The sequence below is a fragment of the Anoplopoma fimbria genome, chromosome 18, assembly GCF_027596085.1.
Source record: "Anoplopoma fimbria isolate UVic2021 breed Golden Eagle Sablefish chromosome 18, Afim_UVic_2022, whole genome shotgun sequence".
Classification (NCBI taxonomy): domain Eukaryota; kingdom Metazoa; phylum Chordata; class Actinopteri; order Perciformes; family Anoplopomatidae; genus Anoplopoma; species Anoplopoma fimbria.
Window position 1 is genome coordinate 20,079,506 of NC_072466.1, and position 13,378 is coordinate 20,092,883.

At 46.4% G+C, this 13,378-nt stretch overlaps 1 protein-coding gene across 1 annotated transcript; it reads left to right on the forward strand.

Annotated features, from left to right (window-relative positions):
- The first annotated feature begins 49 nt into the window (after positions 1–49).
- LOC129107506 (calmodulin-1) lies at positions 50–12,638 on the forward strand. The gene is made up of 6 exons (XM_054619009.1): positions 50–157; positions 5,299–5,329; positions 6,107–6,250; positions 10,213–10,319; positions 10,668–10,803; positions 11,549–12,638. The coding sequence occupies exons 1-6, from the start codon at positions 155–157 to the stop codon at positions 11,575–11,577; spliced, it is 450 nt and encodes a 149-aa protein (XP_054474984.1). The 5' UTR covers positions 50–154; the 3' UTR covers positions 11,578–12,638.
- The last annotated feature ends 740 nt before the right edge of the window (positions 12,639–13,378 follow it).

A 13,378-nucleotide genomic window follows, 5' to 3' on the forward strand; every position in this document is an offset into this window, starting at 1 on the left:
GATCGGTGCTAGTGCCGCGGAGGGATACGCAGGCTATCCCCGTTCTGGCCGCGGCCAATATACACACTCCTAACCCGCCAGTGGAACTCCATCTAAGGAACGAGCACACTCCTAGTCTGCCTCCACAGACCAGCAAGCACACAACCCACCAGACATGGTATGTATTGTCATTCATTCTGTGCAGGGAGGAAATGCGTTTTAATTGTAGCACAGCCAGTTTACTACAAGTAGTAACCCGGTTTAGCTGAATGTTTCTTGCGCTCCTGTAGGTTTCTATATTCAGATAGCAGCTATTCGCACGGACACGGAAAACGCCCGCAAACTGCATTTTTTTTTTAAATATGTTCCACTTATCGGATTTATGCCTGAAATATATATATCCACCTTCATAACGGGACTATTTCCTCATAACTGCGCAATTATCTGGTATCCGTCCACGTCGGGTCAAGTAGCTGGTTCAGCACGGTGCGGATCGAATTAATTCTTGGACTTAGATCGGGTGGTATCGGAATAACTAGCAAGCTATTCTGGGTCATTACGGGATAATTCTGCAGCAGTTAATGCATCAGAGTGTTGGGAAGCCTAGAGAGACGTTTCCCTCTCAGATCCGACATGTTTCAACACGTATGTTAGAGAGATATCGGTGTGTGTTCTCCGTTTGAACACGTTGCCCCCCCCCCACCAGTCAGTCAGGAGGGAAACGAGCTGGCTTCCTCTTTTTCTCTGTTGCACCATCTTGCTGCCATGATGGCACTATTTTATCTCGCCAGTCTTCCGCAGCGGAAACTGACCCTATTCTTGTAATTACAAGGTTGTAGCTTAAATCCTAAGGCCACTCAAAAACGGCACTAGACACAGTTCCTCCAGGCTCGGGGGTTTATCTGTGTTATCTGTCTGTGTTATGTCGGCTCATTTGGTTGCCTCTTTGCAAATGTTCGATGTCATGCAAATGTTGTCCGTGAAGCTCTCTCTCTCTCTCTCTCTCTCTCTCTCTCTCTCTGGAACTGGCCACCACAAAACATCAACAGCTGTGAAGTTTGGTCGACTTTTTCCCAAACTTCACATCAAAATATAAATATCACAGGACCACAGGAGTCCACTTAAACACCTACATACCTTAAAAGGTTATGTAATATCCCTGTTGCAAAGTATATTCGGAGAAAAGACAGTGTTTCCATAGGCCCCAGTGACTTGCAAAATGCGTATTACCACACATTTCTAGCCAGATGTTGGAGACACACTCTTACACGCACACTGACATCTGCAACCATGATGAAACGGAGCCCCTCCACCGGCTACGTCACACACGGAGAGGTTACAGAGTGGATATTATCTGTATGTGTGAAAGAGGCCTTCAAACTAATCCATTGATTAGACCATTAATGTCAAGAAGCTGTACCCCCCCCCACCCTCCCGCTGCTGTGATCAAATAGCCCATGTATGGTGATCAAGCTGCAATGCAGTTTTGTGTTGCAATACGGCGCAGTAATTGGAGTGTAAAGTGGAATTGTTATGGAGTTAGCCGGCGTATCAGCATCTCTGAAAAGTTCAATCCACAGGCGTAAGCCTCTTGTCTGCATCAATGCCGCCACTGAAGTGGAAACAGCCTCCCCCATTGAGCTGGAAGTATCGAATATGTAGTGGGACCATGCTAAGGCCCTATCGTATTCCTGCTACACTCTTGTTTGCTGATGCATGTTTAGTAACTTGATGGACATCTGATCCTGTGCAGTGAATAATTGATATGCTTGGTGGCAACACCCAGCCATGTCCCATGTATTCACGGTGTCCAGGAGCCACAAAGTGCTCCCTGCGGTGCGGAGGAGTACCACCAGGCCATATGGTGGACTGGCCCTGTCCTCAGGGCGTGGGGAGGCTGGTGTTGTTTACACCCGTCCTCTATCCCTCCCCTCCCCTCCAGACACAGCCCGGGCCCCCGAGGCCTCACTGTCTTTTGTCCAGCCTCAAAGAGACGAGGCAATCAGCGCTCTGTGGAGCTCAGTGCCGCCATAGAAAGAGAGTGTGTGTGCCACACTCACTCTTTGTGTTTGTGCTTGTGTTAGGATGAATGGGAGTGTGTGTGTGTGTGTGTGTGTGTGTGTGTGTGTGTGTGTGTGTGTGTGTGTCACACACCCATCTGTCCGATTGACAGGTGGTTGTACGTCTTTCACTTGGTGAATACAGAGAAGAAAATTCAGGAATTGTTTGGGCCTACAGCGTCGTTACAGAAGAAAAAAATCGTTGCATTCTCTTACACCATTTTGCATCCCCTATCGAGTTAAACCTAGTGTGAACACTGAGCGATGCAGTATGTTTGTAAAGGGTAATATGACATCCGCACTGGACCCAGTGAACATGCCTCCTGCCTCCCACAGTCTTGTTTGGAGCACATTGCTGGTGCCGGCTGCCCGGGCAACGGAGGGAGTGGTTGACCCGCTCGTGCCAGCGAACCTCTGCCAGCAGAGCCCCCGATCCCCAAACACTCACACACTCCCACTCCTCTACAAGCTGTTATAAGACTGGAAGCCTGGCAGTGAACAAGCCCGCCCATAGAGCGCTGTGGAGGGTGAATCATAGGGAGTTTCCTCTGAACTGTATGTCACATATATAGAGAGAGTAGAGACGCACAGAGGGGAAAGGTCTGGAGGAGGAGGAGGAGGAGGAGGAGGAGGAGTTAGTATTGGCTGAAGTCCAAGTGCCAGAGAAAGAAGGAGAAAAAAAGCAAGGGATGGGCCTGGTGGTGCAGCAGCACTGTGAGGCTCCAACAGCTTGGGCCTAAGCCAGGGAGGATCCATAGCACTGAGTCACCAAACCCCACACCCAGTCCACTTAGAAGGACAGCAGGGGACAGAAAGAGACGGCAGGAGCGACACAGCATGACAAAGAGGGTGACTAAGGGGAAAGAGGAAGGGAGACTTCTGGACAGAGAGGAAGTGGGAAATTAACACTAGGACAAGAGCTGAGAGGGAGGAAAGATGTCACCAGAAAAACACAGATGAGAAAGAGAATATTGGTTAAGTCGGGCGGTGCGTTAGCAACAGGCAGAGTCGTTTTGTCTCCTGACATTTCCGATTCTTAGAAATGGAACTGAAGACAGGAAGAAGGCGGGGGGGAGGGAGAGGAAAAGCATTGAATCATGTCAGCTGATTGTACGAGAGCTGCCAATGATGTCGCTGGCTGGATCAATCCATTCTGTGGCTGCTGCTACTTGTTTCTGAAAAAGTCAAATGTCAGCTCGCAGTGTGTCGTCCCCTGAATCTCAGCCAGTCCAACCAAATCTAATTAAATTCACTGGCCTGGTTTTACAAAATAAAATAGCCCCACCTCCAAACATGGACTTTACAAGGCTAAAATTTCCACAGCCGTGGGATTGCAGGGTGGCTTTGTTATTGGATGTTTGCCCGGCGGTATCCACGGCTAGATTGCTTGCACAAACATAAACACACCGGCAGGCTGAAGAATTCGCTTAGAGGCAAAACTGGTTTCTCTGACTAATTCACAGGAAACATGGGGATGGAAAGTATTGGTGTTTTGAGGTAGAATGCCATTAAGAGGAACACTGTGTGTGTGTGTTTGTAAGCGTGCACATGCATGTATGTTAGTGTTTGAGCGTGTGTGCACATCTGTGACCGCTCATGTGTCATCTGTTTGTGTGTTGTCTTTGCTGCCAGTCCCAACGATGTCAGTGTGGTCTGTTAACAATACTAATTAGATAAAATATTTTTTTCACATAAAGCGGGGATGGGAGGGATTGTGTAGGAGTTATTTGCGCCTGGAGCTTTGTATTCACACTTTTACTGCTGAGGGTATTTGTTTGAAAACAGAGGCTCCTTCACAAAGAAGCTGCATCCTTCTATGTAAAAAGGTCTGGCAGTGGATGCCCGCCTGAAAAACCACTTCAAGCATGTGTGAGTCACTATCAGCCATCACGGAGCCACAGTTGTTGATGGCTGGGGGCGGGGGGGTGAATGTGACCCAGCAGGCAATTTTTTCCCCTGTTGGTATGACCATGGAAAGCCCTCCCATGCTGATATGTCCTGAAACAACCCACTCTATACATCCTGTCCTGGTCAGGAGCCAGCACTTCATCTGTTTTATTACAGCATCTAGTTGCCCAGGCAGTCCCTCTTGTGTGGACCGCCATGTTGTAGCCTACTTTTGGAACATGGTGTGATTCTATTCCATGGAGCCATTCCTCAGCTGGGAATTACATTTCGTGCAGTGCCTTTTGTAGAGCTTTCTATATCAGAGCTCTCTGTTAAACTAACGCAACCCTAAAAAGACATCTCGATAACCTAAATAAGTCTGATTACCGTATTTTCCGCACTATAGGGCGCACTGGATTATAAGGCGCACTGTCAATGAATGGTCTATTTTCGATCTTTTTTCATATATAAGGCGCACCGGACTATAAGGCGCATTAAGCGAAACAAAACAGTCAGTCAGTCAAACTTCCTCCACTTCCGTACCATTGATTCATTAATGTTGAATTCTCTCGCAGCTGCTCTATTCCCATGTTCTACTGCGTGACTGATAGCCTTGAGTTTGAAGTCCGCGTCGTAAGCGTGTCTCTTGACAGGAGCCATGTTGGGGTCCTTATACACACACACTGTAATATTATGGTGAAGCACAGTATGTATTACTCCGCGACGCTCCTGACTACGGTAGCCGTAATGCTGCTGCGGTGCGGCTTTGTAGTTTACCAAAGTCGTACTAAAACATTTTGACAGAGCGCCGTGTACCACACAAAATCGCTTCGAGGTCAGTAAGCACAACCAGAATTAATCCATATATAAGTCGCTCCGGATTACAAGGCGCACTGTCGTTTTTTGAGAAAATTAAAGGCTTTTAAGTGCGCCTTATAGTGCGGAAAATACGGTACTGATTTTAAGCATCAGTATCAATTTCATAACAATCAGAATCAGACTGGAGTCAAGGGGGACTTATGCTCAGAGAAGAAAATGCCATTTCGAAAATACAAGTAAAAAATATTGAAACAAGTCCTCTAACTGATTGGCACTCCCTTCCCCAGTGCATTTTGTGCTAGCTAATGGGGCTACTAGTTAATGTGGTGGTGTTGTCATTAGTAAACCTCCTGAGAGCAGAGTCCAGCTGAGGCCTCTGTCAACAGCCCAACACTCCCAGCGCTCCTGAACACTGTGGCCATTGTTAAACTGTGTGGTGACTGGTGGGTGGGGACGACGAGGAATGTAATGCCGGTTGGGTATTTGGAATAGTTGCCTTGTTGATTAAACTATATTGTTTGTAACCCTCCTTCTTTTTTTTCTCCAACCGCAGGCTGACCAACTAACAGAAGAGCAGATCGCAGGTAAGAACCTCCTTTTACTCCCCCTCATAGCAGAGTCCTTTCCTCACATATATGCTATGTTATTCAATAACGTTAGCAAGGTGACATCTCTTATTAGCTGCTCTGGTTTGCGTCCACGGCATTTGAGCATGAAGTGACCCAGAACATTGAAGGACTTAGCAGTGGCCCTCTCTTGGTAGATCATTAGCTTTTCAACCTGAAAAAGGAAACAACAGGAAGAAGCATTTACAGCATGTCATGAGTCAGGAGTAAAACCCATGCAGCCACATTAAATGGACAGTTTTCAGGCGAGTTTATGAGCAGGTTCATTCATTGAGACACCTTGATATTCTTGATAAATACATGATGTGGCCTTTGTACCAGAACTGGAGGCTGCCCTATTTGATCTCTGGAAAACCCCCTCTGTGGCTAATTAGCTTGTGCTAAGGGTCCAAGGCTAATGCTCACTATTTCCTGCACCTCCCTAGATGGCTCTTTATGGCGGTAGTTTAGAACCCTGCTATCAGGAGCTGGTACCCTTCCAGTATTCTGCATCCTTCTGTCTCCAACAGTCTGAGATAAGATCCCTGTGTGGTTTTCAGAGCTCAGCACATTTACAACTTAACCTCTGCCTACGGCGAATTTACAGACAAGCATGAACTTAGTTAACACGGCCGCCTTTAGTCACAAGGGATTGATTAACCTTACGACCTGACTGCAGTGTCCTAACACAACCTATTTCTGTAACCGGCATAGCTGCGATGATCTAACCTCCCACTCTTACCTCCACCCCGGCAGAGTTCAAGGAGGCTTTCTCCTTATTCGACAAGGACGGCGACGGCACCATCACCACCAAAGAGCTGGGCACCGTCATGAGGTCGCTGGGCCAGAACCCCACAGAGGCAGAACTGCAGGACATGATCAATGAGGTGGATGCTGACGGTCAGTATACACACTTTATTGTTAGGGCTGAGTCGATTCGCCCAAATAAACAATGTCATCAATAACAACAATATTGCCCATTGGCACAACGTTAGTCGGCGCGTCGCAAAAAAAGGTGTGCCCAGTGAATATTACCCCGAAGAACAAGTTGCAGCTAAAACCTGATCCACGATCTATGAGTGTAGACGTGTTTTAGACAGTTCAGGGAAAGGGTTACTATGACAACCATATATTAATTGCTTAATAATTAATTAACGTGTCATATCAATCCTTCTGAATTGGAGGTCCAATATTTTTCTGATCAGGCATCGGACAAACAGGGTCTGTAATCTTGTTATATTTGTTTAGATGATTGAATAAAATATGGAAAATGGAATCAGATATAGTTATATTAATCAGGAAATTGAAAGAAAAACGTAACAAAATTGATTAGTTAGAGTTTTAATTAATCGACTAATTGGAAGAAAAAAATGATCGACAGATGCAGCCCTACGCGATTTGCCCATAATATTAACAGTTATGAGTTATGACCCGGTAAAGAGATTAAATCAGGTGCCAAATAATGATATAGAGTAATAAATCCTTAACAGAAGGTAGGACTCACTCATATTGGGTTGCTAGAAGCCCTGCATCACAAAGACATCAGAGATTTACATCTGTTTGTTTTTGGATTTCTATCCAAGCAGTTGAAACATGTCACAGGACCAATACTCTCAGTGCACACTTCTGTCTTAATTTACTGGGAAAATGTATTTAAGAGATGGATAATCAGCCGTTAAATTGGTAATTGTACTCACATTTTACAAAGTAAGTGAGTAGGAAGGGTTTTAATATTTAGGTTAATAAGGGGATGCCAATCCGTTCCCATCAGCAGTTTAACTGATCCTTTCCTGCTCACGCCCCTGTTTTAATCAGTGGAATGACTGACAGTGAAATACCAAATTTACCTCAATGCTAGGTGCTACAGTTCTTTGGGAGATTTATCCATTAATTTCAGTAATTTCAGAGAAATGGCACCAAATTCCACATGACCATTGACTGCGATGATAACAGCTCTGTTACATGATGGATTAAACACAGCATCCATTACTGCCCCATCTCGGTGTGGTTGCCCCTCCTCCCTCCCCTTTCAACCAACTGTCAGCCAACTGTCCAGGCCAACTGTCCGGCCAGCGTTACTTTCAGATGACGTGTCCCTCTGTGTCAGCAGTTTAGTCACCGAGTGTTCAGCTCCATCATATCCGGACATGTCAGAGATATGGGTGTGCAGGAGGTGCTTTCAGTGCTGAGGAGAAGAGCAGGCTAAGTGTCAAAAGACTGTCAGCGTCATGATTCAAGCACCCGCTAGTCACCGCGAGAACAGAGATCCCTATCCTCCGCTGCAGGGTCTCCAGAAGGTGCTGTGATAGAGATAATGAAAAATGAAAAAGAACAAAGTGAGAGAGGAGTTGTAGAAGTTGGCTCGTAGCACCTGAGCTGACCGTCCTTGGGCCGCCGAGTGGAGGATGTGAGCTGTAAGTGGGCCTTTAGCCCAGCGGTGCCCTGTCAGCTTTTAGGACTTTGTAAATGGGACCGCATTGATCAGGAGAAATCGATCACACCACAGCTCGGTTGCCCCCTTCATTGAAGCGTCCTCCCACCATCCTCAGCACCCTCCCCTTCTGTTACACCAAGGAGTGCACGCACACACACACACACACACACGCACACGCACACACACACACACACGCACACGCACACACACACACACACACCATCACTAACATCCCCTTGTTCTGCCTCTGCCTCCCTTGGCTGATGCAATCTAGGTCAGACGGCAATGAAGCTAGTAATGGAAAATAAAAGTGGTTACATAAGGTCTCTCTGCGCCTCGCACATCCAGTACCCACATCGGCAGCCATGGGATGTCAGCTGGCCCATTGAAAATCAGCTTTATTTACCAAACAAGGAGGCCACACCAAAGAAGTAGAATGAATGGGGGAGAGAGGACGGACAGGCTTCAGACAGACAGAGAGCTGTTAACAAGAACCAGTCTCCTGGCTATTACATTGTAAAAGCCAAGCCGCTATTTGTGAACAGTGTTGTGTTACAGTGTCAGAAGGAATGGCTTCTGGTTGTCTCACAACCACACAGATCTGGAAAACAAGCTCACCACACCTGCTACAGGATACAGGATTTCATATTCCTGACATATAACAAAAGGTGGAACAACTTTATTGGGTATCAAAAAACTGCATGACATAAATATTTGCTTTAGTTGCAGCACATCACTCGTCATCATTACGCAACGCCGCATCTCGCTCTCTTCTCAGGGATGGAAGTTGGCTTCATGATGCAGGAGGAGCAGTGACCACACACTGAAGAGTGCTGAGAAGCCTCAGCGTTCCATAGCTTGCGTCAGCACCTCTTATGTGTAATCGCACCGTCTCCCACTCGGTTCACTCCTTATATTCTCTCCTCTTCACAGCTCCCTCATCTCCATCTCCATCTCCCTCTCTACCGCCCACTCACTCCCTCTCTCTCTCTTTTTTTCTCTCTCTCTCTCTCTTTCCCTCCCACCATTTTCTCTCTCTTCCTCCCTATCTTCATGCCTCCTTGCCTCCATCCCTCCCTCCCTCCTCCTCCGACGCAGCAGCTGGCTTGCGGTGCAGTAGAGCAGATACAGCCAGAGGGGCCTCCTTGCCTCTCCAGTCATTGTCTCCCCTCAGATGATGCTTTTCCAGTTGCAGACATGCCCTTCTCCAAGCCCAGCTCCCAACCCCCCCCCAGTGGCAGAATGTGTTCTCCCTTGGTGCTGCTGGCTGTCTCTGTGTGTTAGATAACTGGTCCTTAGATTGTTGCCCCGGGCTATGAGATCACCATCTGCCCCATCACATTACTGCATCCCTTTTAGTTCCACACACACACACTGAAACATCCATTCTGGCTCTCCGTTCTCTCGTTAGCTCTCTGAGGCGTGCGTCGTCATTGGTTAATCTGCGTACAATCCCTCCACCCCATCCGTCCCACCCCGTGGCTAATCCTCCCGGGTGCTTTGCCCTCGGTGTCCCTGACCTTCTCTTCAATCCCCTGACACATTTTTTTGTCAGTTTTTAATTACAATACAGTGCCACGCTTACTCCCAACATCTCCATTAAAGCAGAGCTCACCACCATTAGATCCAGCTCCAGACATCCAGTCCTCCCGCCTGTGGTGTCAGTCGGTGAGCTGGTGAGTTCCTCATAGATCTGATCCGCTGGTAATCCTGTCTTGACAACAGTAACATGGATATTGATCCCATCGCACGCATGCAGCACAGCAGCTGCCATTAGCCCCGCCGAGACACAGTGTCAGAACGTTTGAGGGAGGGGGACAAACGAGGACCTAAGGGTGGATGTGAGTGGACATGAGGGATGGATCTGGGTTGAAGCTCCCCAACCTCTTTTTGGCCTTCTCCTCTTCCCCGCCAGCCAGAACATCTGACAGGGGAGTCAGGAAATGAGCCTTTGATTTGTCCAGGCTCCATGAAGTCGGAGCTGCACAGTCTACTGCATGTCTGCATTATGGATGACCGGCCATGGGTCCCCCTGCTATCCTGCTGTCTAGTGTATAACATATGCAACATCTTCCTAGGGCTTCCCTGAGGAAGAAAGGGAAAGACACACACAGATACCCCCCCCCCAGCCTGCGGTTGCTGTGCTTATCACAGGAAGGAAGGTTTACACTAAAATGATTTTAGGGCTGCTGCGATCACTCTGTCACAAGTTGCACTGCTCCGTTCGCCTCTGGAGGAGGATGTAAACGCTGCTGTCATGAATGGAGACAACGAAAGAGGACTAAATGAATATGAAGTCCTCCAGTACTCAGTTGCTTCTCATCAGCTAAATGCCGGGTCACATTAGCTCTACTTATCCCAGTTTGCTTCTAAGTAATTGCAGCAATTCTTTGCTGATTAAATGTGCCTCATTGATCACCCATTCCAGGTAATGGAACCATTGACTTCCCGGAGTTCCTGACCATGATGGCCAGAAAAATGAAGGACACAGACAGTGAGGAGGAGATCCGCGAGGCTTTCCGGGTATTTGACAAGGTAAATAAAGGTTTCAGAGTATAACAAGGAAATAAGAGAACAGTTTCCATGCTTGGCAAACGTTAATTTTGATCTTTTAATGAATGTGAAGCAAGAAGTCAAGTCATCTGATAATCTGTTTGAATAAGTAATGACTGAAAGATAACTAAAGTTAAAGTCAGGGTCAAGCTAGTGGTAAATAGAGTTTCACCTGAAGGAAAATAGTCATCAGTTTTCCAACTTCCTGCCCGCCTAACATTATTAACTATTAACTATTTCAATCTGGTGGGAATTCTTCCCTCCACAAGTTGTTAGCATTTTGGATTTTTTTCGGTTTCACACATTTGTTCCCATGCCGGATGTTTCCAGGACGGAAATGGCTACATCAGCGCCGCAGAGCTCCGTCACGTCATGACGAACCTGGGGGAGAAGCTAACGGACGAGGAGGTGGACGAGATGATCAGAGAAGCAGACATCGATGGAGACGGACAGGTCAACTACGAAGGTAAAAAAAAAAGACGGCAGTAAAGGGAGCACACGCTAAAACGCCACGGTGCACAAATAGCTTTAGTTTTCTAGGCCACAGTGTGAGGCTTTCATTAAACAGGGGGACCAGAGCACTTCATTTTCCAAGCGGTGTATTTCTCTGAGGGTGACCGCCAGACAAGCCAGCCACACATAATATTAGTTATTACACAGGGGCTATAGATGGAGGCTGCTGAAACAGAGAGCGGAGAAAGCCATCCTTCTGAATTATCATCAGTGTGCCAGGAGCCTTTTCACTCTCTCTCTCACTGCCTCTCCCTCCCCTCCCCCCTACTGACGCTCCCTTGGCACATTACACGAGAGACTGCGCTCATTTTCTAGAAGGCTGTTGGTATATTATGAACAGTCCATACGTCCTGGCTGAAAAGTGCCCCACTTCTATACTCCATTGTGCCAGGGACAGAATATGTACTCCACAGACCATGAGAGCTTTCTCTCATTTATTTATTTTCATTTTGTATGTGTGCGTGCATATCGCCAACCACAACCGTAAGCAGGATACAGAGCTTTTTAATCAGATGGGTTTAATGAGGTGAACATGGAAGCTGTTTTGAAAGGGGACACTAATTAGGATGTGTGTTCTGGACCTGCTCAAGTTGATTAAAAGCATTTTACAATTTAGCAGGTGACTGCTGTTACTGGCTGTGCCAAAGCCTTAAACCTGACGTCCCTATTGTCTTTTGTCCTCTCTCTCTCCTCTGCAGAGTTTGTACAGATGATGACTGCAAAGTGAAGCTTGCCTGCCCTGCCCTGTCCCCTCTTAGAAGAAAAAAAAAGGAAAAAAATTAATAAAATGTTTTACTTACCTCTTGGGAAAAAAAATGTTCATTTATTCATACTGTTTCTGTATAGAAAATAATTGAATGTTGAAATAAAATATCCTTCTGTCCACACAGGAAAAATATACAAAAATATCTGCATGAAAATGATGGTTAGTGATCCTGTCCCCTCCCCCGGAGATCAGTTTAGCATCAGTACTTAACAAGTAAAAATAATAATAACAACAAACCCTGTAACTACTACCTTCAGGCTAAAGCTAAAGCATTTGGCGAACTCCTTCCAGTCCCATTTGCTAGTGGTAAATGTCTGGGCTGGCCATCTCTTCTTTCTCTGTCTGTTTTCTGTTCTTCATGCATGCAGCTTGAGACCGGAGCACTCACCCCCTGCGCCCCCCCATCCCCCCCCCATCCCTCCTCCGGGCTACCAGAGCGTGCTGATTCCACTATAAGCTGTCCTCTTGTTGGTTTGGTACAGTTTTTTTGTATTTGGAGAGGAACCCTGTACTGTTAAGACGAGCGAGTATACCAGGTTCTGACTCTAGCGTTAAAGTGGAATGGGACTTAATTGTATGCTAGATAAAAAAAGAGAAAAAAAACAATGTACAAAAAATACATTTTCAAATGTTTGGCATGTTTTTGTTATGTTATTTGGACGGCCATCTTAATAGTTGTGCGTCCTGCCCTTTTGAAATGAGGGGGGACTTAAAGAGTCTTACGGTGAGCTTTCTATTTTCTTTCTCTTTTTCAGTTTTTTTTTTTCTTTTTGCTGAGATGGAGTGTCTGTCCTCTTTTCTTGCAAGAGAGAATCACTGGCCTTCACTTTTCTTTTTCTTCTTCTGTTTCTCGACTCAGACAGCAGCGTAGTGAGGGGTGTACTGTGTTTCGCAGCGCATGCTATTAGGGGTGTCAGCACACCAGTCTTCGCAACTGTTCGTCTGAGTTCAGTTTACATTCATTCCAAGTTGTACATGCTAGTCTTTATTTTTTTTTTTCAAATAAAAGACCATGAACTTTATCATGCCTCATGTTGTTTTTTCTTGCGCTTGTGTGTTGAAACGATCCAGAGAGCAACAAGTGGTTTATGTTGTTCACCGACAAGACAAACGTGTCGATGATAAATCAATGATGTGCATCGTCTCTGCAGGACTCTCTGTTACACGTCAGTGATGGAGAGAGAGACGGGAGGGAGAGGCAGCAGAGTGTTTGCTCTGGCGCTCAGCAGTGAATATACATACACATCTATGACGCCTCTCTTCTCTCTCAAGACTTGGCTGGTTGCTAGGCAACAGGAACATGGTGTAACTGGGATGTTGTTGTTTTTTTTCTTTTAAAAGGTAAGTGGGAGTTTGAATAACCCCCCCCCCCCCCCCGCTTTTGCTGATGACTCCATGTTGGCTTGTCCTAGTAAGGCAAACCAGGCCACAACGCTACTGCTGTGTGCACTATTACACGGCACCACACACACACACACACACACACACACACACACACACACACACACACACACACACACACACAGAGTATAGGACAATAAGGTCTCCACCATGCCTCTGACACAACACTCCCTAAATGCCTAAAAAAATCAAGGAAGAGCTGTATTGTTTTATTATATTTGGACTGTAATATGACCATGTTTGGAAAGAGCAAAGATAGCCTGAGACAGCTCTCCACCCACATACAGCATGAAGCCAGCACTTCCTTTAATCATAGAGATACACACACCTTATTCCTTCTACACTGCTGGGGTGAGTTCTG

Coding starts and splice junctions, on each gene's coding strand:
- LOC129107506 (XM_054619009.1), top strand. Junction 6,251..10,212: donor CAATGAGGTGGATGCTGACG/GTCAGTATACAC, acceptor CACCCATTCCAG/GTAATGGAACCATTGACTTC. Junction 10,320..10,667: donor CTTTCCGGGTATTTGACAAG/GTAAATAAAGGT, acceptor GGATGTTTCCAG/GACGGAAATGGCTACATCAG.